At 37.0% G+C, this 21,229-nt stretch overlaps 1 protein-coding gene across 2 annotated transcripts; it reads right to left on the reverse strand.

Annotated features, from left to right (window-relative positions):
- Window positions 1-667: 667 nt before the first annotated feature.
- On the reverse strand, window positions 668-20,251 carry LOC148949547 (SAP domain-containing ribonucleoprotein-like). 2 transcript variants are annotated; one of them, XM_089093008.1, is made up of 2 exons: window positions 20,160-20,251; window positions 668-1,446 (listed from the first exon to the last, which is right to left on the reverse strand). In XM_089093008.1, exon 2 carries the CDS (start codon window positions 1,442-1,444, stop codon window positions 707-709), a length of 738 nt encoding a protein of 245 aa, XP_088949134.1. In that variant the 5' UTR covers window positions 1,445-1,446; window positions 20,160-20,251; the 3' UTR covers window positions 668-706. The 2 variants fall into 2 exon arrangements, with proteins under 2 accessions (XP_088949134.1, XP_088949133.1); XM_089093007.1 differs by having other exon boundaries at window positions 20,060-20,217.
- Between the last annotated feature and the right edge of the window lie 978 nt (window positions 20,252-21,229).

Raw genomic sequence — 21,229 nt, forward strand, 5'->3', positions numbered from 1 at the left:
TAATACATCCATTAGATTTGTCAATGGAGAATAGCCCTCACTGAGCCCCATAAAGCACAAGCCAAACCGGATGCAGCCATGGTAAACCAACTTTGACATACTCTAAACATGGGCACAAAAATACGGGGAGGGGGGTAGAGCAGAGAATTTCCCCCCTAGATATTGAAAAATACCTTTTTTGGCATTTTATCAAAACATTCTTAAAAAATCAAATCTCCCCCCCCCCTAGATCTTTGGAAAATTATGTCTTTTTTGTATCTTCCTGAAAAAATTGCAAAACATACATGCCTTTTCTACCTTTCCGTAGGTTAGCATGCCTGATTTTAAAAGAAAACTTCCAGGCATCAGGCATAGAAATCATGTATTGGGTTAAAAATTATATATTAAAGTAAAAGTACAGTAGAGACGAATAAATCAGTTTTAAGTGACAAAGTTACAAAATGGCTATTATTCGATATATTAGCTACATTACCTCACTTAACATTTATCCTGTATGCAGCATAAAAAGTTTCCTAAGCCCCACAAAGAAAGAGTCTTGAGCAATTAGATAGAATCTCCTTAGCAATGGAGACATTGTCTAGTTGAACAAAAAATTCTGGCAAAACTAAAACTAGCTTAAAAATAAAACAAACATCTGTTCCAAAAACTCTTTTAGTTAAGAAATGAATCATAGAAAGTGGCTGATAATTATTTAGGTACAGCAAAATTAAACTCTAAATCTTTCAGCCCTCATTTGTTTCTTTTTATCTAAGTCAGAATCGCTTATACTTTGACTCAAACCAAAACGCTTTGCATGCTGCTGTTTCTTCTCTAAGTCTTCTGGAGCGTTGGTGAGGCCAAATCTTAGTGCTCTTTGTTTCTTTTTCTCTTCTATGTCAGATTTGCTTTCTTCTACCTTTGCTCTCTTTAGGTCTGATTCATTAGCAAGACCAAATCTTTCTGCTCTCTTTTGAAGCTTTTGAAATTGTGACTCATTATCTTCTGTCAAAGTTCCAAATTTTTCTGTTCTTTTTCTTAATATTTCATCATTGCAACTGGACAAGCCAAACCTCATTGCTCTTTGAGATTTTTGGTCCAAGACTTCCAATTTCTCAGCAGGTTTTTTATCTCCTCCATTTTTTGGCAAGAGTTCAACTACTTCTTTAACTGCCAGTGATTTTTCAGTACTTTGAATATCTATTAAGGTAGCAGGATTTATATTTCTGTTTAATTTAAACGCTTTTGGTGGATCTTCGTGTTCCTTTGAAAAATCTTGATGTTTATCCTCATCTCCAAGAAGTTTGTCTGCTTCATTCAACAAGTCTTCATTCGAGTCATCTTTATCCCCTGAGATTAAGGCATCTTGCAGTCTTTCCACAAGTTCTGCTTTGTTACCATCAGTAGAAAGGCCACGCAGTTTGAGCTCCTTTTTCAGCTCAGTGACTTTCAAACTTGCCACATCCATTTCTATGAAAGAGAACCAAAATATCAGAATCAATTTCAAATATCTTAAAAAACAAAAATTAAACTTGCAAAAGAAAAAACAAATGAACCAGACTTTAACAGAACAAACCAACAGCTCAAGAGTTTAGAAACAAAAAAAACTAATTCCTTTAACTTTTTTTGGTGTAAAACAACTGGAATGGCTTAACTAGCAGTGAGGATACCAGAAATTCTTAAAGACAAGAATTAATACCCTCCCCCCCCCATCCAAAGATGGAAAAGAATATTGAGGTCTGATATAATGTTCATGTTTTAAATCTGTAAAAGTTTTCAAAAAGACATTAGACAAGGGATGGTTTCTCAAGCCATTGAAATTCAACTAGGAAGCTCTTGAGTCATCCACTTGAATGTAAAATAATCCTACAAGTCAAACTAGTCACTTTGACAAGATAATAGTTCCAACTTTTGTGCCCTCATCAACATCAAGCAGGTCCACAGGATGGCAAAATTTTTAATCACTCACAAGATGCGGTTTAAGGCAATAATGTAATCAAGTTACTGCTACTTTGTCAGTTTACATTTTCTCCTATCTTTGAATCCCCTATTTCCTCCTATGATTCGATCTCTATTTCCATTATTTGAAAAAAACTACGTTTTCTAAAGAGTTAAAGAGGCTGAGTTACAAGGTCGAACCTTAAAACGTACAGGGATTAGGAGGCACAGTTGGGGGACTGCCGCCCCCCAAACCCCCCCCCTTTCGCAGCCTTTAAATAAAAAAAAAAGTTCTTTAAACTGAAAGTAAGGAGCGACATTAAATCTTAAAACGAACAGAAATTATTCAGTATATGAAAGAGGCTGTGCCCTCCTCAACGCCTCGCTCTTTACGCTAAAGTTTTTTATTGTTTTAAAAAATAAAGTTGTGAGACAGAGTCAAACTTTAGCGTAAAGAGCGAGGCGTTGAGGAGGGCACAGCCTCTTTCATATACGGAATAATTTCTGTTCGTTTTAAGATTTAATGTCGCTCCTTACTTTCAGTTTAAAGAACTTTTTTATTTAAAGGCTGCGAAAGCGAGGGTTTGGGGGCGGCAGCCCCAACTGTGCCTCCTAATCCCTGTACGTCTTAAGGTTCGACCTTGTAACTCAGCCTCTTTAACTCTTTAGAAAACGTAGTTTTTTCAAATAATTTCTGCACGTTTTTGTACAGTTTATTACTTATTATTGCTTGACTAACTGTTAGCTGATCGTGTCAGGAGTTAAAGTTGGGGGGCTGCCGCCCCACAACCCCCCGCTCTTGAACGTTCTTGTGTTAAGGCTTTTAATTCTTGAATACTCAAATCACGTCGTACATGGTGCCTCGTAATCCCTCTACGTTTTAAGGTTCGAACTTGTGACTCAGCCTCTTTAACAGCCCCCCAACTGTGCATCCTAATCCCTGTGCGGTTTAAGGGTCGACCTTGTAACTCAGCCTCTTAAACTCTTTAGAAAACGTAATTTTTTTCAAATAATTTAAAAAAGAAGCTGAGTTTCTTTTTTAAACTTTAAATTCAGTATATAAAAAATTTGCTCTGACGGTGAATCGAACCCGGGTTTTCCGCCTGACAGTCTGGAGTATCAGCCGTGGACTAAAGAGACACAATTGTAACTGTTTTTTAGTAAATAGAATCTATTTTCGACGCAAGCAAATTTTCACAAAACTTGATATTTGGTTTTCGGAAAACAGGGAAGAAGTAATCAAATTGAGCTGAAATTTCGAGGATAAGTTTTCAGGCCCCAGAAGAGCTTATTCTATAAATTTCAGCCCGATCAGACACCGTTAAAGGGGGGTGGTTGTTGGCAAAATTAACATGGACTCTTAAAATAAAACAAGGGTTTTCGTAAATGTACATTCGGAGGATATTTGTTGCGGTCTGAAAATATCAAAAGGCCCTAACAGGTCGAATTCTACTTCGAATGAGTCCTCATTCACCCGGATCAGTTGCCAACTGTGGCCTGTAGGCGTGGATAAGAAAAAAAAAGAAATGATGATGAATTTTAAGTGGCTATATTTGGTTTTTTGAAAACAGGGAAGGAGTGATCGGATTGAGCTGAAATTTCGAGGATAAGCTTCCGGGCCCTAGGAAAGCTTAACCTCTAAATTTCAGCCCAATCGGATAACGTTAAAGAGGGGCTGTGGTGGGAGGGTCGAAACTTCCGGTCAAGTTTACCCCATGAAGATAAAGTCGGAGGAGGATGAAATTTTGCAAGTTTCTTAGTTTGATCTTGGGCTACAAAATGCAATTACCGCAGGTCTCTCTGCGACATCTAGGACCGGAAATCGTTTAACATTATGGTGGGTCGCCTCTTTAAAGAGGCACAAGTGTGCCTCCTTGATATGATTCGATCTTCCACCCCTCTCCTTTATTTTTCCTCTAATTTTTTTAGCTGATATGTTGTGTATTTTCGCCTCAAATTTCTTTGAAAGACAATTAATGGTGTTGCAATAATACTGCCCTTCTCTTGGGCAGCATGTCTTGGAAAAGCAGTTGCAGTAAATTAAGCAGGAATTTTAGCCAAATAGGAACATTGTTAAACATTGAAACCTTTTGTCATAGAATCCTGCAAACTTTATATGTAGAAGCAAATTGGGAAATGAGCTGAAAACACATTTCAGGGGCAACGCTGTGGCGTTGCCTATAGTAAAGGCCATACGGCTCCAATGTTTTATTATTATTTTTATTTTTTTTTCACAGAGGCACTTCATATGGAAGGGGTCGTCGTAGAAACTTCAAAGGGGGCTCATTCGATTGGAAATTGAGAGTTCTAGTGCCCTTTTTAATAGTCGAAAATGATTGGAGGGTAAGTAGCCCCCCCCCCCAAGCCCATCATTCCCCCAAACACATCCAATCAAAATTTTGAGATAGTCATTTTGTTCAGGGTAGTTTATTTCCAGATAGAAAATATATTTTGAGGAGGACACTCCCCCACAACCCTCAGGGCAAGGGTTTTAAGTTATGCCCTGGGGGCATATAAGTTTTTATAGAAGACGTTGTCGTAGAAAAATCAAAAGAGGCTCATTCGATTGGAGAGCAACTAGCCCCCCATGCCCATCATTTCCCCAAACACATCCAATCAAAATTTTGAGATAGCCATTTTGTTCAGCATAGTTGATTTCCAGAAAGAAAATGTTTTTGAGAAGCACACTCCCTCATAACCCTCAGGGCAAGGGTTTTAAGTTACGCCCTCGGCGCATATAAGGTTTTTATAGAAGGCGTTGTCATAGAAACTTCAAAAAAGGCTCATTCGATTATAAATTCAAAGGGCTAGTGCCCTGTTTAATAGTCAAAAATGTTTGGAGGGAACCTAGCCCCCCCTACCATGCCCATCATTTCCCCAAACACATTCAATATAAATTTTGAGATAGCCAATTTGTTCAGCCTAGTTGATTTCCACATAGAGAATAAGTTTTTGAGGAGGACAATCCCCCACAACCCTCAGAGCAAGGGTTTTAAGTTATGCCCTGGGGGTATATAAGGTTTTTATAGAAGGCGTTGTAGTACAAACTTTAAAAAAAGCTCATTCGATTGCAAATTCAAAGGGATAGTGCCCTGTGTAATAGTCAAAGGTGAGTGGAGGGCAACAAGCAACCCCCCCCACGCCCATCATTCCCCCAAACACATCCAATTAAAATTTTGAGATAGCCATTTTGTTCAGCGTAGTTGATTTCCAAATAGAAAATATGTTTTTGAGGAGGACACTCCCCCACAACCCTTAGAGCAAGGGTTTTAAGTTATACCCTGGGGGCATATAAAATTTTTATAGAAGGCGTTGTCATAGAAAAATCAAAAGAGGCTCATTCGATTGGAAATTCAAAGGGTTAGTGCCCTTTTTACAAGTCGAAAGTGATTGGAGGACAACTAGCCCCCCCCCTACCCACGACCGACGGTCCCCCCCACCCAACCACTCAAATTTTGAGATAGCCATTTTGTTAAGCGGAGTTGATTTTTCGATGGAAAATATTTTTTTGAGAGGATATTCCCCCACAACCCTCAAGGCAAGGGTTTTAAATTATACCCTGTGGGGATATAAGGTTTTTTTTATAGAAGGCGGTGTTGTAGAAACTTCAAAAAAGGCTCATTCGATTGGAAATTCAAAGGGCTACGGCGCTTTTTATTAGTCAAATGTGATTTGAGGACAATTAACCCCCCTCTCACGCCCACCATTTCCCCAAACACATCCAATCCAAATTTTGAGACAGCCATTTAATTAAACATAGTTTTAAGTTCTGGAAATTAGGTCTTTGAGGATGACAACTCCCCTGCAGCCCTCAGGGCAAGGGTTATAAGTTATGCCCCGGGGGAATATAAGGTTTTGTATAGACAACGTTGTCGTAGAAACTTCAGAAAGGTCCCATTCGATTTGAAATTTAATTGGTTAGTTCCCTTTTTAATGGTCAAAAGTGATTTAAAGGCAACTTACAGACCTCCCACGCACACTATTTCCCCAGACACGTTCAATAAAAATGTTGATATTTCCGATTGGCTCCCAGCAGTCAAAAGTTACGTAAATTTTCTATTGGAGCTGGACACTCCCCCCAGAGTATTCGGGGGCAAAGGTTATACGTTATGCCCTGGGGGGCATATATGGTTCTTATGGAAGGAATGCTCGTAAAAACTTCAGAGAGGGCTCATTTGATTGAAAATTGAAAGTTTTAGTTGACTTTTTAAGCGTCAAAAGATATTGGAGGGTAACCAGCTTCCCCACCCCCAAACCCTTTATTCCCAAATGCATCCAATAAAAATTTTAAGATAGCTATTTTGTCAAAAATAGTTCAAAGATCATGTAACAAAAATTCCGGTGTCGAAACAACCCCCTAGGGCTCGGGGGCAGGCGTTATAAGTTATGCCCTGGGGGCATATATGGGTCTTATGGAAGGGATGCTCTTATTAACCTCAGAGGGATCTCATTTGTTTGGAAATTGAAAGTTCTAGTTCCCTCTTTAAGATTCAAACGAGATTGAAGAGCATTTAGCCCCCCTCCCCTCTACGCCCTCTTTTCCAGAAACCCATCTGATAAGAACTAAGATATAGCTTTTTTTTTAAATAGTTCAAAGACCATATTACGAAAACTCAGGGGTCAACAAAGCCCCCCAGGGCCGGAGGGCAGGTGTTGCAAGTTGTGCCCTCGGGGAGTATATGGTTTTTATTGAAGGGATCCTCGTAAAAAATTCAGAGATGGCTCATTTGATTGGAAATCGAAAGTTCTAGTTAATTTTTTTCGAGTCAAAAGATATTGGAGGGTAACAAGCCCCCCACGCCCCTTTTTCCCCAAATGCATTCAATAAATTTTTTTTAGATAAATATTAAGTTAAAAATTTCTCAAAAGTCAGATAACAAAAACTCAGGTGTCATCACAACCCCCCAGGGCCCGGGGGCCGGCGTTGTAAGTTATGCCCTGGGGCACATATTGTTCGCATGAAAGGGGTGCTCGCATAAACTTCAAAGAGGGCTCATTTGATTGGATATTGAAAGTTCTAGTTCACTTTTTAAGAGTCAAGAGAGTTAAACTAGCCCCCCTCCCCCACGCTCTTTCTCACCAAACTTGTCTACTACAAATTTTTTGATAGCCAGTGTTTTGGAAATTGTTCAAAAATTAGATAACAAAAACATCCCCCAGAGCCCGCGGGATAGGCGTTGTCAGCGTTGTCCTGGGGCCATATATGGTTCTGATGAAAGGGATGCTCGTATAAACTTCAGAGGAGGCTCATTTGATTGGAAATTGAAAGTTCTAGTTCAATTTTTATCAGTCAAAAGATTTCCGGAGTTTAGTCTCCGGAGTTATAACATCATCTTTTGGATCTAGTGAACTTTAAAACCAGCTGTGAAATTGTATTAATTCAGTGCCTTGAGCTATAATATATTCAGTGACCTTGAGGATTATTTCTCCTACGGATTATAATCTAAGGTAAACTTATTGATATGGACTAATTGCTTGTTTGGATTAATATGGTAGCAACAAAGTTCAAATTTTAAGGGAAAGAAAAGGAAGGAAAGGAGGGAAAGAAAAAAGGAAAGAAAGAAAAGGATTATTTGGCTAATAATATAGTTTAAAAGCCAAATTTTCATTATATTTTCGCTGATTAGTGACAGCCTGTGCAGAATAGAGCGGGAACAAACACAAGAGCCGTATCGGTACCGGCCGGATATTGATTCTTAAACTGCTGGGGAAAGGCGATTTGGGTACCCGCACTTCCCACAGGTTATGTTAGCTGTATCTCGTCCGCATTCTTTCTGTGTAGTTCATATATAATGTTATTGCTGTAAGGTGAGCAAGATATTAGTGGAATATGCATATTTGCCTGTTCTAAATTTTCTCCAATTAAATTTTCGTGAAGGCATCGATGATGTGACGATAATTAATCATGCACTGGAATTTTTTGATGATAAAGTCATTCAAGACGCCGAAGCGGAGTTTTGGGGATTAGCAGATCCGAAAAAATCTGTTCCAAAGCGGCAGGGTGATCTAGCTTCGCAGAGAAATTTGAAAGATATTTTTGACTTGTTGCGTCAATGTGAATCTGATAATACCCTGCTGCCAATTTTTTTTATTGTCTCACCTACTGAAGTGCCGGTTATCCCCGCAGTAGCTTACTCTAGGTTAGTCAGTAAGATTAGCTCCCTAGACCGAGCCCTTAAGCAGATAAACGAAAAAGTGGCATCTTATGATCTGAATTTTCCCTCCTTGCCCAGTTCCTCGTTTACGCCAAATGTAAACAAATCCACTACTATTGTAGTATTCTCTGGAATTTCTCCCGAGCTTAACAATCCTGTGAAACGTCGTGATGCCATTGACCAAATCAAGGGACACCAAGCCATTCATTCTATCAAGCTGTCGGGCAATAAACTTTTAGTGCAGATTGACCCAGTTGCTGCAAAGGACTTTTGTGATGCGGTCCCTAATGTTCTGAAGTGCGATGCAAACTTTAAGATCGGATACTCGTTGGAATAGTTAGGGACATACCTCTTGATTTTTACGTCATTTTGTTCGTTGGGTGTGAAGGAGTTGTATTCGCTAAGCTCCTCAGGCAATTCTTGACTGTTAAGGTATTCTTTGAAGATGCTGTAGGACTTTAAAATGCACTTCGTCTTGGCCTTAAGGTAGAATATGAAGTTTTCCAAGTATTTGAGTACCTCCGTCCTCCCCGTTGCTGTTATAAGTGTCAATCACCTGATCATATGAAGGCCAATTGCACCAGCCCTCCCCGCTGTTCCCGCTGCAGCGGTATGCATTTATCGACAAAAGATGCACCCTGTTTGACCAAACCGAAGTGTGCGCTATGTGGTGAAGGCCATGTTACATTCAGTCTAGAGTGCCGATTAATCCGCAGTGCAATAGCTAAGCGTTCCTCGAATAATAAATGGCTGGGACAGTAACGTTTTCTGGGTGTTCTTTGAACATAAATAACACCAAAGACAAAGATTATTCAATAAATCAGAAAATGATCGATTTTGACATCGTGCTGCTACAGGAACATCTTTTGCCGGCTGTAAGTGTCAGCTCACTAAACAGAAGTGATGAACATGTAGTTTATACAACCAGTGCCAGACGGACGAGGGGCAGACCTTCCGGAGGGCTTGCAGGTCTTGTGAGGAATAGACCTTCGTGCTTCTCTCCCCAGTGCATACACTCTTGCGATAATTTTATTGCCCTTCAAATTGCAGATCTAGTGATTATCAATACTTACCTACCTCATGATAAAAAAACAGTTTCGTCAATTAATAAATTTACAAAAATTGTGTCTTCTCTGAAGAATTTCCTTCGGAATATTGAAAGTCATAGCTTTAAGTGGATCATAGTGGGAGACCTAAATTGTAACATAAATAGAGAGTTAACTCGGTCTGATCTTGTGCTTCAGTCGTTGCCAGATGGATATCAGATAGTAGCCAAGACTGCAGATTTTTCGTACATTCATAATAGTGGATGTGTGTCTGATATAGACCACTGTGTCTGCACGGCTGGTGTGATATGTTTAAGTGTCGAGCTTCATGACGAAGAAAGAAATTATGATCACCTCCCCCTATCTTATACCGTCTCTGTTTCGTAGTCTACTGGCACAAATCAGTGTGAATCTTTACTTCGAGACACAAAATGTTATGATAAGCATGAATGGAATAAAGCTAACTGGACATTATATATCTGTACTTTGGCAACTCTACTCTCATCTGTGACAGTTCCTTACCATTTACTTTGTACCAGTGTCCTCTCGCCTAATGCTTGATCACAACTTAATTCGTAATAGTTTCACGCCGTTGCCAGCCTTAAACAAGCCGAGGCTCGAGCTGTCCCTTTGTCACTTATTCGCTCGTAAGCTAGAAGCTATGTATTGAACGTGGTAACTAAGTTAAAAATATTGAAAAATCATGAAAAACGTGGATCCATATTTGAGGTCGATTGGTTGCCCCCCCTTGGTTCATGTATTTAATATAAAAAAAAAAACAAAAACTAATTAAATACTGAAATTCGGAGCTTCCGTGATAAGTGTACTGAATATTCAAAAAGTACTTGGCAATGGAGTGAAGTGTTGAATTCTAGCAAGCTAAACCCGACTGTTTCGTCCAGTTTAATTCCTGGTGATTCATGGGTTAGTCATTACTCGACAATTTTCAGTACAGTTAATTATGCAGTCCATTCCAGGTTTTGTAGATTGCTTGATTCAGTTATTCCGCGTAGACTACGCCAGAAAGATATTATCCCTATTAGTGCTGAGTCTGTTGTGAAAAGTATTAAGAGACTAAAATCTAAGTCTGTTGATTTGGATGGAATTTGTGTTGAACATTTAAAAATTGATTCTCCCAAGTTGATTCACCATCTGCAACAACTTTTTCAGATGTGTCTTTGTAGATCACTAGTGCCTGATTCTCTCCTGTTTGGTACTTTTACCTTTGTTCTGAAGCGACGAAAGGATCCATTCAATTGTGGATCCTACCGCCCTATCACTGTAGCATGTAATTTAAGCAAACTATTTGAATATGTACTGCTCCCATTTATTCAAGATAAGGTGGATTATGACGCAAATCAGTTCGGTTTTAAGTCGCGTATAGGATGCCAGCATGCCCACCGTATACTTGCAAAGGTGTTACAAGAAGGACATCGTTTAAAAACGGAATTTCACTTTTGTGCGTTAGACCTATCTAAAGCTTTCGATACTGTTTGTCACTCTCAGGCATGTTTTTTTCTGGCACGTTTGGGTATGAACAGTTCAATTATTTGTGTACTTCAGTTTTGGTACCAGAATTCATTTATTCAGTTGAGGCAGGGTTCCCGGGCCTTTGGCAAAATCCCAGTTAGATCTGGGGTCCGTCAGGATAGTGTGCTTTCACCTCATATTTTTAAAGCCTTTTTATTGAGTGTTCTTAATATGATACCGCTTTCTTACTCTTCAGGGTTGTCAAACGTCTCCTATATTGCATATGCGGATGATCTTCTGCTTGTTAGCAGGTCAAAGTTTACATTAATGAAGTCTGTGCTACTTGTATCGCGGCTGTATGGGGAAATCGGATTAAGCCTCAACACTGATAAATGCGAATATTTAGTGTTTAATTCAAAATCTTCAGCAATGCCGCTTGATTGCGGCGTATTTTCTGTAAAAAGTGTTGAATCTTTCCGATGGCTTGGGATCAATATTTGCAAATCGCTTACTTTATTTCGTTTCCGGGCATTGAGTGATATTAAAAATAAGCTGAAACTGGGGTACACCAAAATTGTCCCCAACAGGGGAAGATATAACAGAAAAGCATTGGCTACATTGTCCTCGAGATTTTGTGACCACGCAGTTTTGGTCCCAGCTGGCCTTCACATCCTTTTTCAGCCAGGGGATATTAGCGATATTAGAATTATATATTTTAGATATTGAAAGTTTTAATTGTATATACCTCGCAGATACAGTAATAGAAAGATGATGCAAATTTTTGGCACTTCAGATATTGTAAATTGTTTTGTCAGACAAAGCAGCCTTATTCAATATACTATTTTTGCTAATTGGGGTTTTAACCACCCACTTTTCCGGGTTGCCACAGGGCATTTTGTTTATTTTTAAATATAATTGTTATAGATAAATTATTATAAAATTATTTTTTTTTTTTGTTTTTCTCTCTTTTCTTGTGTTACTCCACTTCATTTTCTGTATAGTGGGTCAAAAATAAATTATTATCATTATTATTATTATAGGGGCAACGGTATCGCGCTATTCATTTGCTCATAATTTTGAATGAATTTTGACTCTGTAAGATTTAATTCGTGGTACTAAACTATTAATATGTGTGATTTATTAGAATATTATTTATGATTTTTTATTAAATTAATTTTTTTGTGGGTTCGCCGATTTATATTAATAAATAGTATTGATATCAGCGGGCCACATAAAGCCAAAACAACAATTATAGGCAGCGCAGTAGCGCTGTCTAAGGAAAGATACAGGATAAGTCAATGTATTATCACAGATTGTGGAAGAATGTATTGTGACATATTCTCTACATTTAAATAGCGACCGTATTTCTAATTTGAAATTATTCGAAAAATAAAGTTAGAATTATTTACTTATCTGTTGGGCATTGTTTGATAAAAATTTTCCAGAAAATCTAAACAATTCTCGGCATCATTGCAGCAGAAATTTGAATCAATTAAAAATTGCCAGGGATGACAATTGGAAGGGAAAGTTGACTCTTATAGTTCGAAAATTACCTTCTACTTTTTACTTTTGTTGAAAAAAAAAACAACGAATTCTACAAAAATTACACAAAAGTTTTTCTTGTATAAATCAGGGTAGGGAGGGGAGGGGGGGGGGTTGTACGAATTCCCGGAGGGGAGTTACAATCAATATCATTTTGCTACTGGCGATGCATGATAAAACTGATAACAATAGAAAAAGAGAATGGGTTGGTACCACTTATACATGCACACACAATTTCTAAATTAGGAGAAAAATAAACATATATTTTTTTTTTAATTCACTTTATTCTATTCTCAGCAGACATTTCGTACAGCATGCTGATGCAGAAAGAAAAATGTCCCACACGTAGCGCTTGCGTTGTGTGAAACGTGACTAATTTCAGTCATAATTCTTAGCCCATTTATGTCAATTTTTTTTGGAGCTGGTCAAAAAAAACATTTAGAAAAGCAAAAATAGCAAGAAGTCAGTATGGTATTATACATAGAGACAGTTTTGCATTTATGGGTTAGTAAGTGAATCTGAAACGTAAGGAATAAGACGTTGTCAGCACTTATTAGGCATTTCAATCACATATAAGAGAATCGGAGTTTCAATTAAATACTGTAAATAAAAACTAAAACAGTTAAATGATTCCTGGAGCGATCCCCCTCAACCAAATTCTTTGACCAAAATACAACCAGACTGACCTATCTAGCGATAGCACGAATATCATTATAAAAAGTACCAACTCTTATTTTATTTCTGTTATTTCTTTTTCATTCAGGAAATTATATTCACTGTATTATTCTTCAATGATTCCATTTCTGTCCTATTTGCAGATATAGAGGGTGTATTCATTTCTGCGTTTGAAAGTTTTAAAACAAGAAAATCTAATCTTGAACTGATAGATTAAATATAATAAATATTGATAGATAAAGATTAAATATACCTTAAATATCAGGGGGAAAGTTGACTTGAGCAAATGTGGCAAAACCAGGAAGCATAGACCATTTTTCAAGTCTGCCATTAACTAGGGTCACATTTTTACTTGATGATAAGGTTTCAAAGGAAGTATATTTAGAAAAATATTAATATGGAACATATCAAGAAGTGTAATGGACCCCTATTTTTCTCGTTTTCCTTATGTTGAAAACGAGCATGGATTAATTAAAGAAAAATTATCTGCTCAAATTAAAGAGCAAATTTGACACTTAAAACAAGCTTTTAAACAGTTTTAAAGCTACTTAATAAATCAGAGTTTTATTCCAAATAATTAAGGGGGGGCACAACTGCCCTCCCTCAACGACGCCACTGGGGATGGGCCACGCAGTGATGGATTTTACTGATTAGCTCACCATGTTCACCTAATGATTTGGGACATATTAGTATTAAAATTACTTCATAAAAAACAAGCAAACAAACACGCATCCATGACATACAAGTAATTATTTCCAGGGAATTAGTGTGCTACTGACCAGAGCCACCAGAGGCTTAACTAGCCAAAATGTTTGGGAGGGAGCAATTATTTTCACCACAGGGCAAGCCATTTTTACCGACTGATTTGGACAGTATTGCTGTCAAAATTAATCCATTAAGAAAGAAGAAAATCAATACACATTTGGTGTTTTTCTACCTGGATAAAATACAAAATACCACATTTTTGTAGATAGGAGCTCGAAAAATCAACACAGGGGTTCTCTAATATACTGAATCGGATGGTTTCATTATCATTGTGATTACTTGCTATTTTGGAGGTGTTTGCCTCATTTCTTGAAAATCAGGTAATTTTTTTTAGGCTTTTGGCGTTTGATGCGTAATATTGAACTTAATGAGCTTTATATATTTGAAATCAGCATAAAATATAACATGTATTATTTGTTATATTTATTTTTTGTTTTAGTAACTGTTGGCACGAGTTGCTGATTCCCCTTGTTACCACAAACTTATTTTACAGCCTTTATTCTACATTTACATTCTACAATGGAATATAGGTACGATTTCTTATATCATCTTTCCTTAATTCCTTTGATTTGTCTTAATTTTCATTTGCCTGCTCATTATTAAATTTGGAGATAATTTTCCTGGGGAAAATTGTTGGGGTGAGTTTTTTAGGGGGAGTGTTCTCTAGGGAGAATATTTTGCCATGGGGACTAGCTTTTTAGAGAATTTAACAGGATGCATTTTTCAGGGGGAGGGCATACGTTGGCCCCTAAGAAGGATATCAACTAGCAAGAAAGACAAGGCCCGAGCAAACATTTTTGTTAATGACTTTGAAAATGCGGTGTAATGGACACATACACGCATGCGGGAGAGAAGTCCTAAATTTATTCGAATTATCAAATAAGATTTCTGTTGTCATTATTGAGACTCCTCACGAAAAAATCCCTGCTCAGGTGGGTCCTTTGACAGGCAAATACATGCTATAAAAGTGATTATAATTTCGTAGTAGATATTATAGAAACAGCTCTAATACAAAAACTATCTTTACCAATAATTAGTTGAAAATAAAATACTGTGAAAAGGTGAAAACAAAGAAATAAAATGAAACATTAGTAAATAATATATATTTTTTTTAATAGCCTTTTCTTGGGAATTTCTATTGCACAAGAGCATCAGAACTACTCCACCTATGGACACCCATACAAGAAAATCCAAGATAAATAGCACATTTAAAAAAAATATATATACTTCTCATATATTTGTATATACTCTCCTTCCTAAAGCAAAGCTTATGATAGATCACTACAAAATCCATAAGAAAACCTCTACCGGTAGTAAGTAAGTTATAAGCCCGGGGCATATAGAAATTGTTCCAAGTGTGAAAGCTGCCCAACCATTTTTAAGTGATTCTATGAAAGAACTAGCCTTTGCAGCTGTTGTTAAGCAAGTCCCCCAGTCCTTAGACTTTTCTGACTTTTGGTAACTAATTTCCAAAAGCATAAAGACAAGCCAGTGTGGAGCTTCCTACACCTTTAAACAGCAGTTTGAGAATTTTAGTGACCTTGACTTTTTCCTAAAAAAAATCAGTGTGGATTGATTATGAACGTCAGCCTGTTCAGGAATTTCTCTTCCTTCCCCTGTTGATGCTTTAAGTGTCACAAGGTAGGTCACCTAGCAGTGAATTGACAATCAGGCGCAATTTCTGGTCAATGTGGTTCTACCAATCACATATCTAACTGTTTTAACTTTTGCACAGCTAGAATGTTCTGTGTGTTGTTCAAGGCTGGTGGCCATACCTGTGACAGTGAAATGTCCAAATAATTGTCCAGCCAAGATTCTGCTTGATCCACATGGTCAAATTACCAACAGTCAGCCATAATGTCAATATGAGGTGCTTAACTATAAACATTAATGGTATAGTCTTCAGTTCTTTATGAGCTTGTGTCAAAACATGATGTGATTTGCAGACAAGAGCATCTTTTAAGTCAGTTAAACCTTAGTCTTTTGGATGCCAGAGATAAATTCACTTGCTACACATCTCCTGCAAAGCAAAATAGCACTGGTGGTAGATGGTCAGGCAGTCTTGTGACTTATGTGAATCTATTTTACATTTGCTGCTTGTAGAATCCTGTTATTACTTTCATGCTGTTAAAGCGTGTTTGTCTATAATGTTTATTTGCTGATTGATTACCATAAAGATATATCTGAGAACCTTTTTGCTCTTGCCCCTGAAAAGTTATGTAGAAGCATTTCAAGCATTATTTCTAGTAATTCTGCATGTCTAATTGTTGGAAATTTTAACTGTAACCTAACTGCTCTATCTGCTTGTTCTACTCTGATTGGTGAAATATTCAATAATTATACGTTGTTGATAAAGACCAAGATTTCACATAAATTCACAATTCCTTGTCCACATCTGACATGGACCATGTTGTCACTACTACTCCCTCCTTATAGATGTCTCTCCACCAAAGGTTCTTTGTGATTATTTAATATTGGATCACCTGCCCACATTGTTTTCTTTCTCAGCAAATAAAACTTCTCAGACTTCTCAACTACTAGTCACCCAAAAACACCAAATCCATCATGCATATGTAATTGGGCATCAATCAACCCAGAAACGTATTGGGATAGTGTTTCTACAATCCTTTCAAAGATTAAGGTACTGTTTATCCTCCAAATCAGGCACTCACAGCTGCCTACTGAGGAAAAACACATTCTCCTTGATGTTTATTGCACAGAGATATATCATGCTTTACAATATGCAGAATCTTGTGGTGTTCTATTAAATCCTTGCAATACAGGAACAGTTCACAAGTGGCATAAAATCAAAGTTTCTCCCAATCTTCTGATTCAGCAAAGTTTTGCCTACATCTATGGATTGAATGCAACCAACCAGAGTCCAGTCCTGTTAATTCCATCCACATCACAACAAAGAAAAAGTTTGTCAAGGACTTCAGAACCACAACAAGAAAATCACAGAACAGTCAGCACAAAAAATTAAAGAAAGCCCTCATTTCCTTTGGTCAAAACTCTCTCCAAGGATCCCCCAACCCTCCCTTGCTGCTGCTGATGTTCCTTGATCTGAGTGGTATTCTTTCTATGAGGTCAAATTCTCTCCACCAGACCCCCAACTTGAACACAAATATGCTGAAGAGGTTGGCTAATTTTTGTATGCATTCTCTGATTCTGAATTTTACATTATCTGTAATGTATATGACTGATGCTATTATGCACCTTAAGCCAAAGCTGTCGCAAGGCATAGAAAGAATTCACACTCTACATATAAAAAATAGTGGTCCTGTGCTTTTAGAACATCTCATGTTACTGCTGCAGATGATTTTTATGCAAGGCTTGGTTCTGACAACATTCTGTGCAAGAGATCTTTCTCCTAATCCAAAAAACAAAACCTGCAATCAATGCAAATATTTCAGGCCTCTAACTGTATCAACCAGTTTCTATAAACTACTGTTTATAAAAGAGCTTGAAGAAAAATGTTACATGCCTCCATATCAATTGGGGTTCACATGGTCAAAGTACCAACAGTCAGCCATAATGTCAATATGAGGGGCTTAACTATAAACATTAATGGTATAGTCTTCAGTTCTTTATGACCTTGTGTCAAAACATAATGTGATTTGCTGACAAGAGCATCTTTTAAGTCAGTTAAACCTTAGTCTTTTGGATGCCAGAGATAAATTCACTTGCTACACATCTCCTGCAAAGCAAAATAGCACTGGTGGTAGATGGTCTTGCAACTTATGTGAATCTATTTTACATTTGCTGCTTGTAGAATCCTGTTATTACTTTCATGCTGTTAAAACATGTTTGTCTATAATGTTTATTTGCTGATTGATTGCCATAAAGATATATCTGAGAACCTTTTTGGTCTTGCTTCTGAAAAGTTATGTAGAAGCATTTCAAGCATTATTTCTAATAATTCTGCATGTCTAACTGTTGGAAATTTTAACTGTAACCTAACTGCTCTACCTGCGTGTTCTTCTCTGATTGGTGAAATATTCAATAATTATATGTTGTTGATAAAGACCAAGATTTCACATACATTCACAATTCCTTGTCCACATCTGACATAGACCATGTTGTCACTACTACTTCCTCCTTATGGATGTCTCTCAACCATAGGTTCTTTGTGATCATTTAATATTGGATCACCTGCCTGTATTGTTTCCTTTCTCACCAAATAAAACTTCTCAGACTTCTCAAACTACTAGTCACCCAAAAACACCAAAATCCTTCATACATATATAATTGGGCATCAATCAACCCAGAAACGTATTGGGATAGTGTTTCTACAATCCTTTCAAAGATTAAGGTACTGCTTCTCCTCCAAATCAGCCACTCACAGCTGCCTGCTGAGGAAAAAGCCCTCATTTCCTTTGGTCAACACTCTCTCCAAGGATCCCCCAAACCTCCCTTTCTGCTGCTGATGTTCCTCTATCTGAGTGGTATTATTCTATGAGGTCAAATTCTCTCCACCAGAACCCCAACTTGAACACAAATATCCTGAAGAGCTTGACTAATTTTTGTATGCATTCTCTGATTCTGAATTTTACATTATCTGTAATTTATATGACTGATGCTATTATGCACCTTAATCCAAAGCTGTCACAAGGCATATATAGAATTCACACTCTACATATAAAAATAGTGGTCCTGTGCTTTTAGAACATCTCATGTTACTGCTGCGGATGATTTTTATGCAAGGCTTGGTTCTGACAACATTCTGCATGAGAGATCTTTCTCCTAATCCAAAACACAAAACCTACAATCAATGCAAATCTTTCATGCATATAATTGTATCAACCAGCTTATGCAATTTTTATAAACTACTGTTTATAAAAGAGCTTGAAGAAAAATGTTACATGCCTCCACATCAATTGGTGGTGCCTAATATCTTTTTCTATTTATCTCAAAAACAACTATTAAATTCAAAATAATTTGGAAAAACCTACTGATCTTGGTAAATTTTTTGTTATTCATATTATTGACTTACTAATAAAGTAAACATAGGCCTACCACTTGATTCCTTTTTTTATACTCTTTCCAAATATAATAATCATTTTTGTTGGAAATGAATTTTACTCCCCACCCTTATATATACCAATTCAGGGTATACATTTGCACATTAGGGGGATGGGGGGTAAGTTTAAACTTACCTCTCTATTTACTCATTGCTACTGAAAAAAAAAAAAGATTTATGGAGACTTAGAAGGGGTTACTTTGGATACTGTAAATATCTGATGTATTTACCTGGCTGTTTCAGAAATATAAATATTGTATCCCATTATGGTGTCATTGATGCTTGCCCGTGACTGGTCAGTCTGGCTGCTAATATGATTACAAACACTTGTAATGTTGTTTCTGTCACCAACCCCCTAGTTTGCTTTTTTCATCATGATATGGGTTAAATTGTATTTTTGTTGTTTTTTGTAATAATGTTCTTATTATTATTAGTATTATTTTTTTTTCTTTTGCAGTGTTTTTTATTTTTTATTTACTCTGCAGTGTCATTTATAATGTTCATTTGTGGGTTATAAATAAATTATTTACATCAAAAATAAAATTTACCCTCACCCCCCTAATGTACAAATATATACCCTGAATTGGTATATATAGGGTTGGGGGTAAAATTTATTTCTGACAAAAATGATTATTATATTTCGAAAGAACATAAAACAGGCATCAAGTGGTATGTTTACTTTATTTGTAAGTCAATAATATGAATAACCAAAAATTTACCCTGATCTCAATTCTCATTTTGAAATTGAAAATAATAGTAAGCTTTAAGTGTGGCAGAAATGATAAGGTTATTTCCAAATTGAGTATAAAAATAGAAGGTTCATGCTAAAAAGAATAGCCTAGGCTTCCTACTTACATTTCCTGAAATTTCAATAAAAATGATAATCTTATGGAATCAATGGTTTTGTAATGACTTTTCCTGTTTGCTCAAAAACACCTGCTAAATTTAAGATTTTTTGAAACAAGGTATTGGTTAGCAAGATAGTGGGCATTCTTTATTCTTGGGGTTCAAGATTTTTTTTTCTTTTAATTACTAGAGGTTCTACATTGCAACAGGTTCTACATCACAACCATTGCAACAGGTTCTACATCACAACCATTGCAACAGTAGCCTCTGGACTTGGTTCACTCTTGAGCTAAACCCTTCAAGCTGATGTTGTAAAATTGTGGAACCATTTTGTGAAAAATGAACATGAACATGAAATGGAAATTATTTATTTATTTAGCCTATTTGAAAAATCTATAGGCCTAAGTAAAAAAAGGACAAGATAGACCTTAGACAAAAAAAAAAAAAAAGAAAACCCACTAAATGCAAAGCAAGCAGTTAAAAATACAACAAACACTTTGACAAATTCTGGACCAGTATGAAGTTTGAACTTGAATTAATAAAAACAAACACTTAAAAACACAGCAAATGCTTAGCCTAGATGAATTACTGAGAATACAAATTAGGCTAGACAATTTGTTTGCTACCTTTTTCAGACAGATGGTTGTCAAAACGGCATGAAAAGACTTATCGCTCTTTATTGAATGCAACACAAGAGCACTACCCAGGTCACTAATAGAGCATTACCTAGATCACTGTGCTATAATGTGATTTTATTCAAATCTTTGAGCCAAAAATGTACTAACTGCTGTCAAATTTAAAAAAATCAAATATTTCTGCCGAAACTGTGAAAACAGAGCCCAGGGCCACAGACAAGAGGCATAGCACAACGGACTCTCAACTCTACTAAAACATGAGGTCATTAAAGTATTTTCAAAGGGTTGTTGAGGGTGCTTTGATTCTTATCAAAGAGGATACCATGCTGCATGATGCTGCATTTACGCGTATATCTCTAGCAGAGTTATTACAATTAGTCCCCGAAGCCGCGCCACGCCAACATGACGGCGACATGACTGCGAATGTGTGATTTAGTATCGGCGGCGCTGATTTTTTTTTGGCGAAATTTTTTTGGCGGCGCGCCGCTGATTTTAGACTGGAGGCACACCACGGCGCGCCGATTTTTCTGATTAAAAATAATAATAAAAATTCCACTTTACCAAGCACGTTCAACCTCGATTTTAGTAAGGATTTTTAAATGGTTGGCTAAAAACATACAAGAACAATATGACAAAACAGGAATTTGTAGGGCCGTGTGGAAAGTGTTTATGTTCACCGTCGATCAGACCTAGTAGAATTCTCATTTTTAGCCACTAGACCCAGGGAAACCTATGTTGTGTTTATGTTTAACATCGCATTGTTCCTATAAAATCCCTTGTTTAGTCATTTCCTTCTTATTAATGATTTGGGCTTAATGTGTGTATAACTTTCAAAGTTTGAAGTTCAAACATCTCCTGTTCATCAAATACATACGAAAAGGAAGTGAAAAAAACAAAACAAATAACATCATCGAAAAAACATTGTATACAAGTCAGATACCATGGCTTAACAACACCAACAATTTAAATCAGCGGTTACATCACTTCAGTTACAATTGATGTAACAAAAGTGAGTTTGTTCACTCTGCCTGGAGCCATTGATCTTTTCGCAGTCACTATCAGTCGTGTCGAGCTAAAAAGCCGTTTAGGTGGGGCACTTGTAGCCGGTACAGCCAGAACTTTACGAGTGTAAACTGCCACTCGCGGGATCTGATACTAGCA

Source organism: Artemia sp. Qi Xiang Cuo, chromosome 8 (assembly GCF_049724085.1).
Source record: "Artemia sp. Qi Xiang Cuo chromosome 8, ASM4972408v1, whole genome shotgun sequence".
Classification (NCBI taxonomy): domain Eukaryota; kingdom Metazoa; phylum Arthropoda; class Branchiopoda; order Anostraca; family Artemiidae; genus Artemia; species Artemia sp. Qi Xiang Cuo.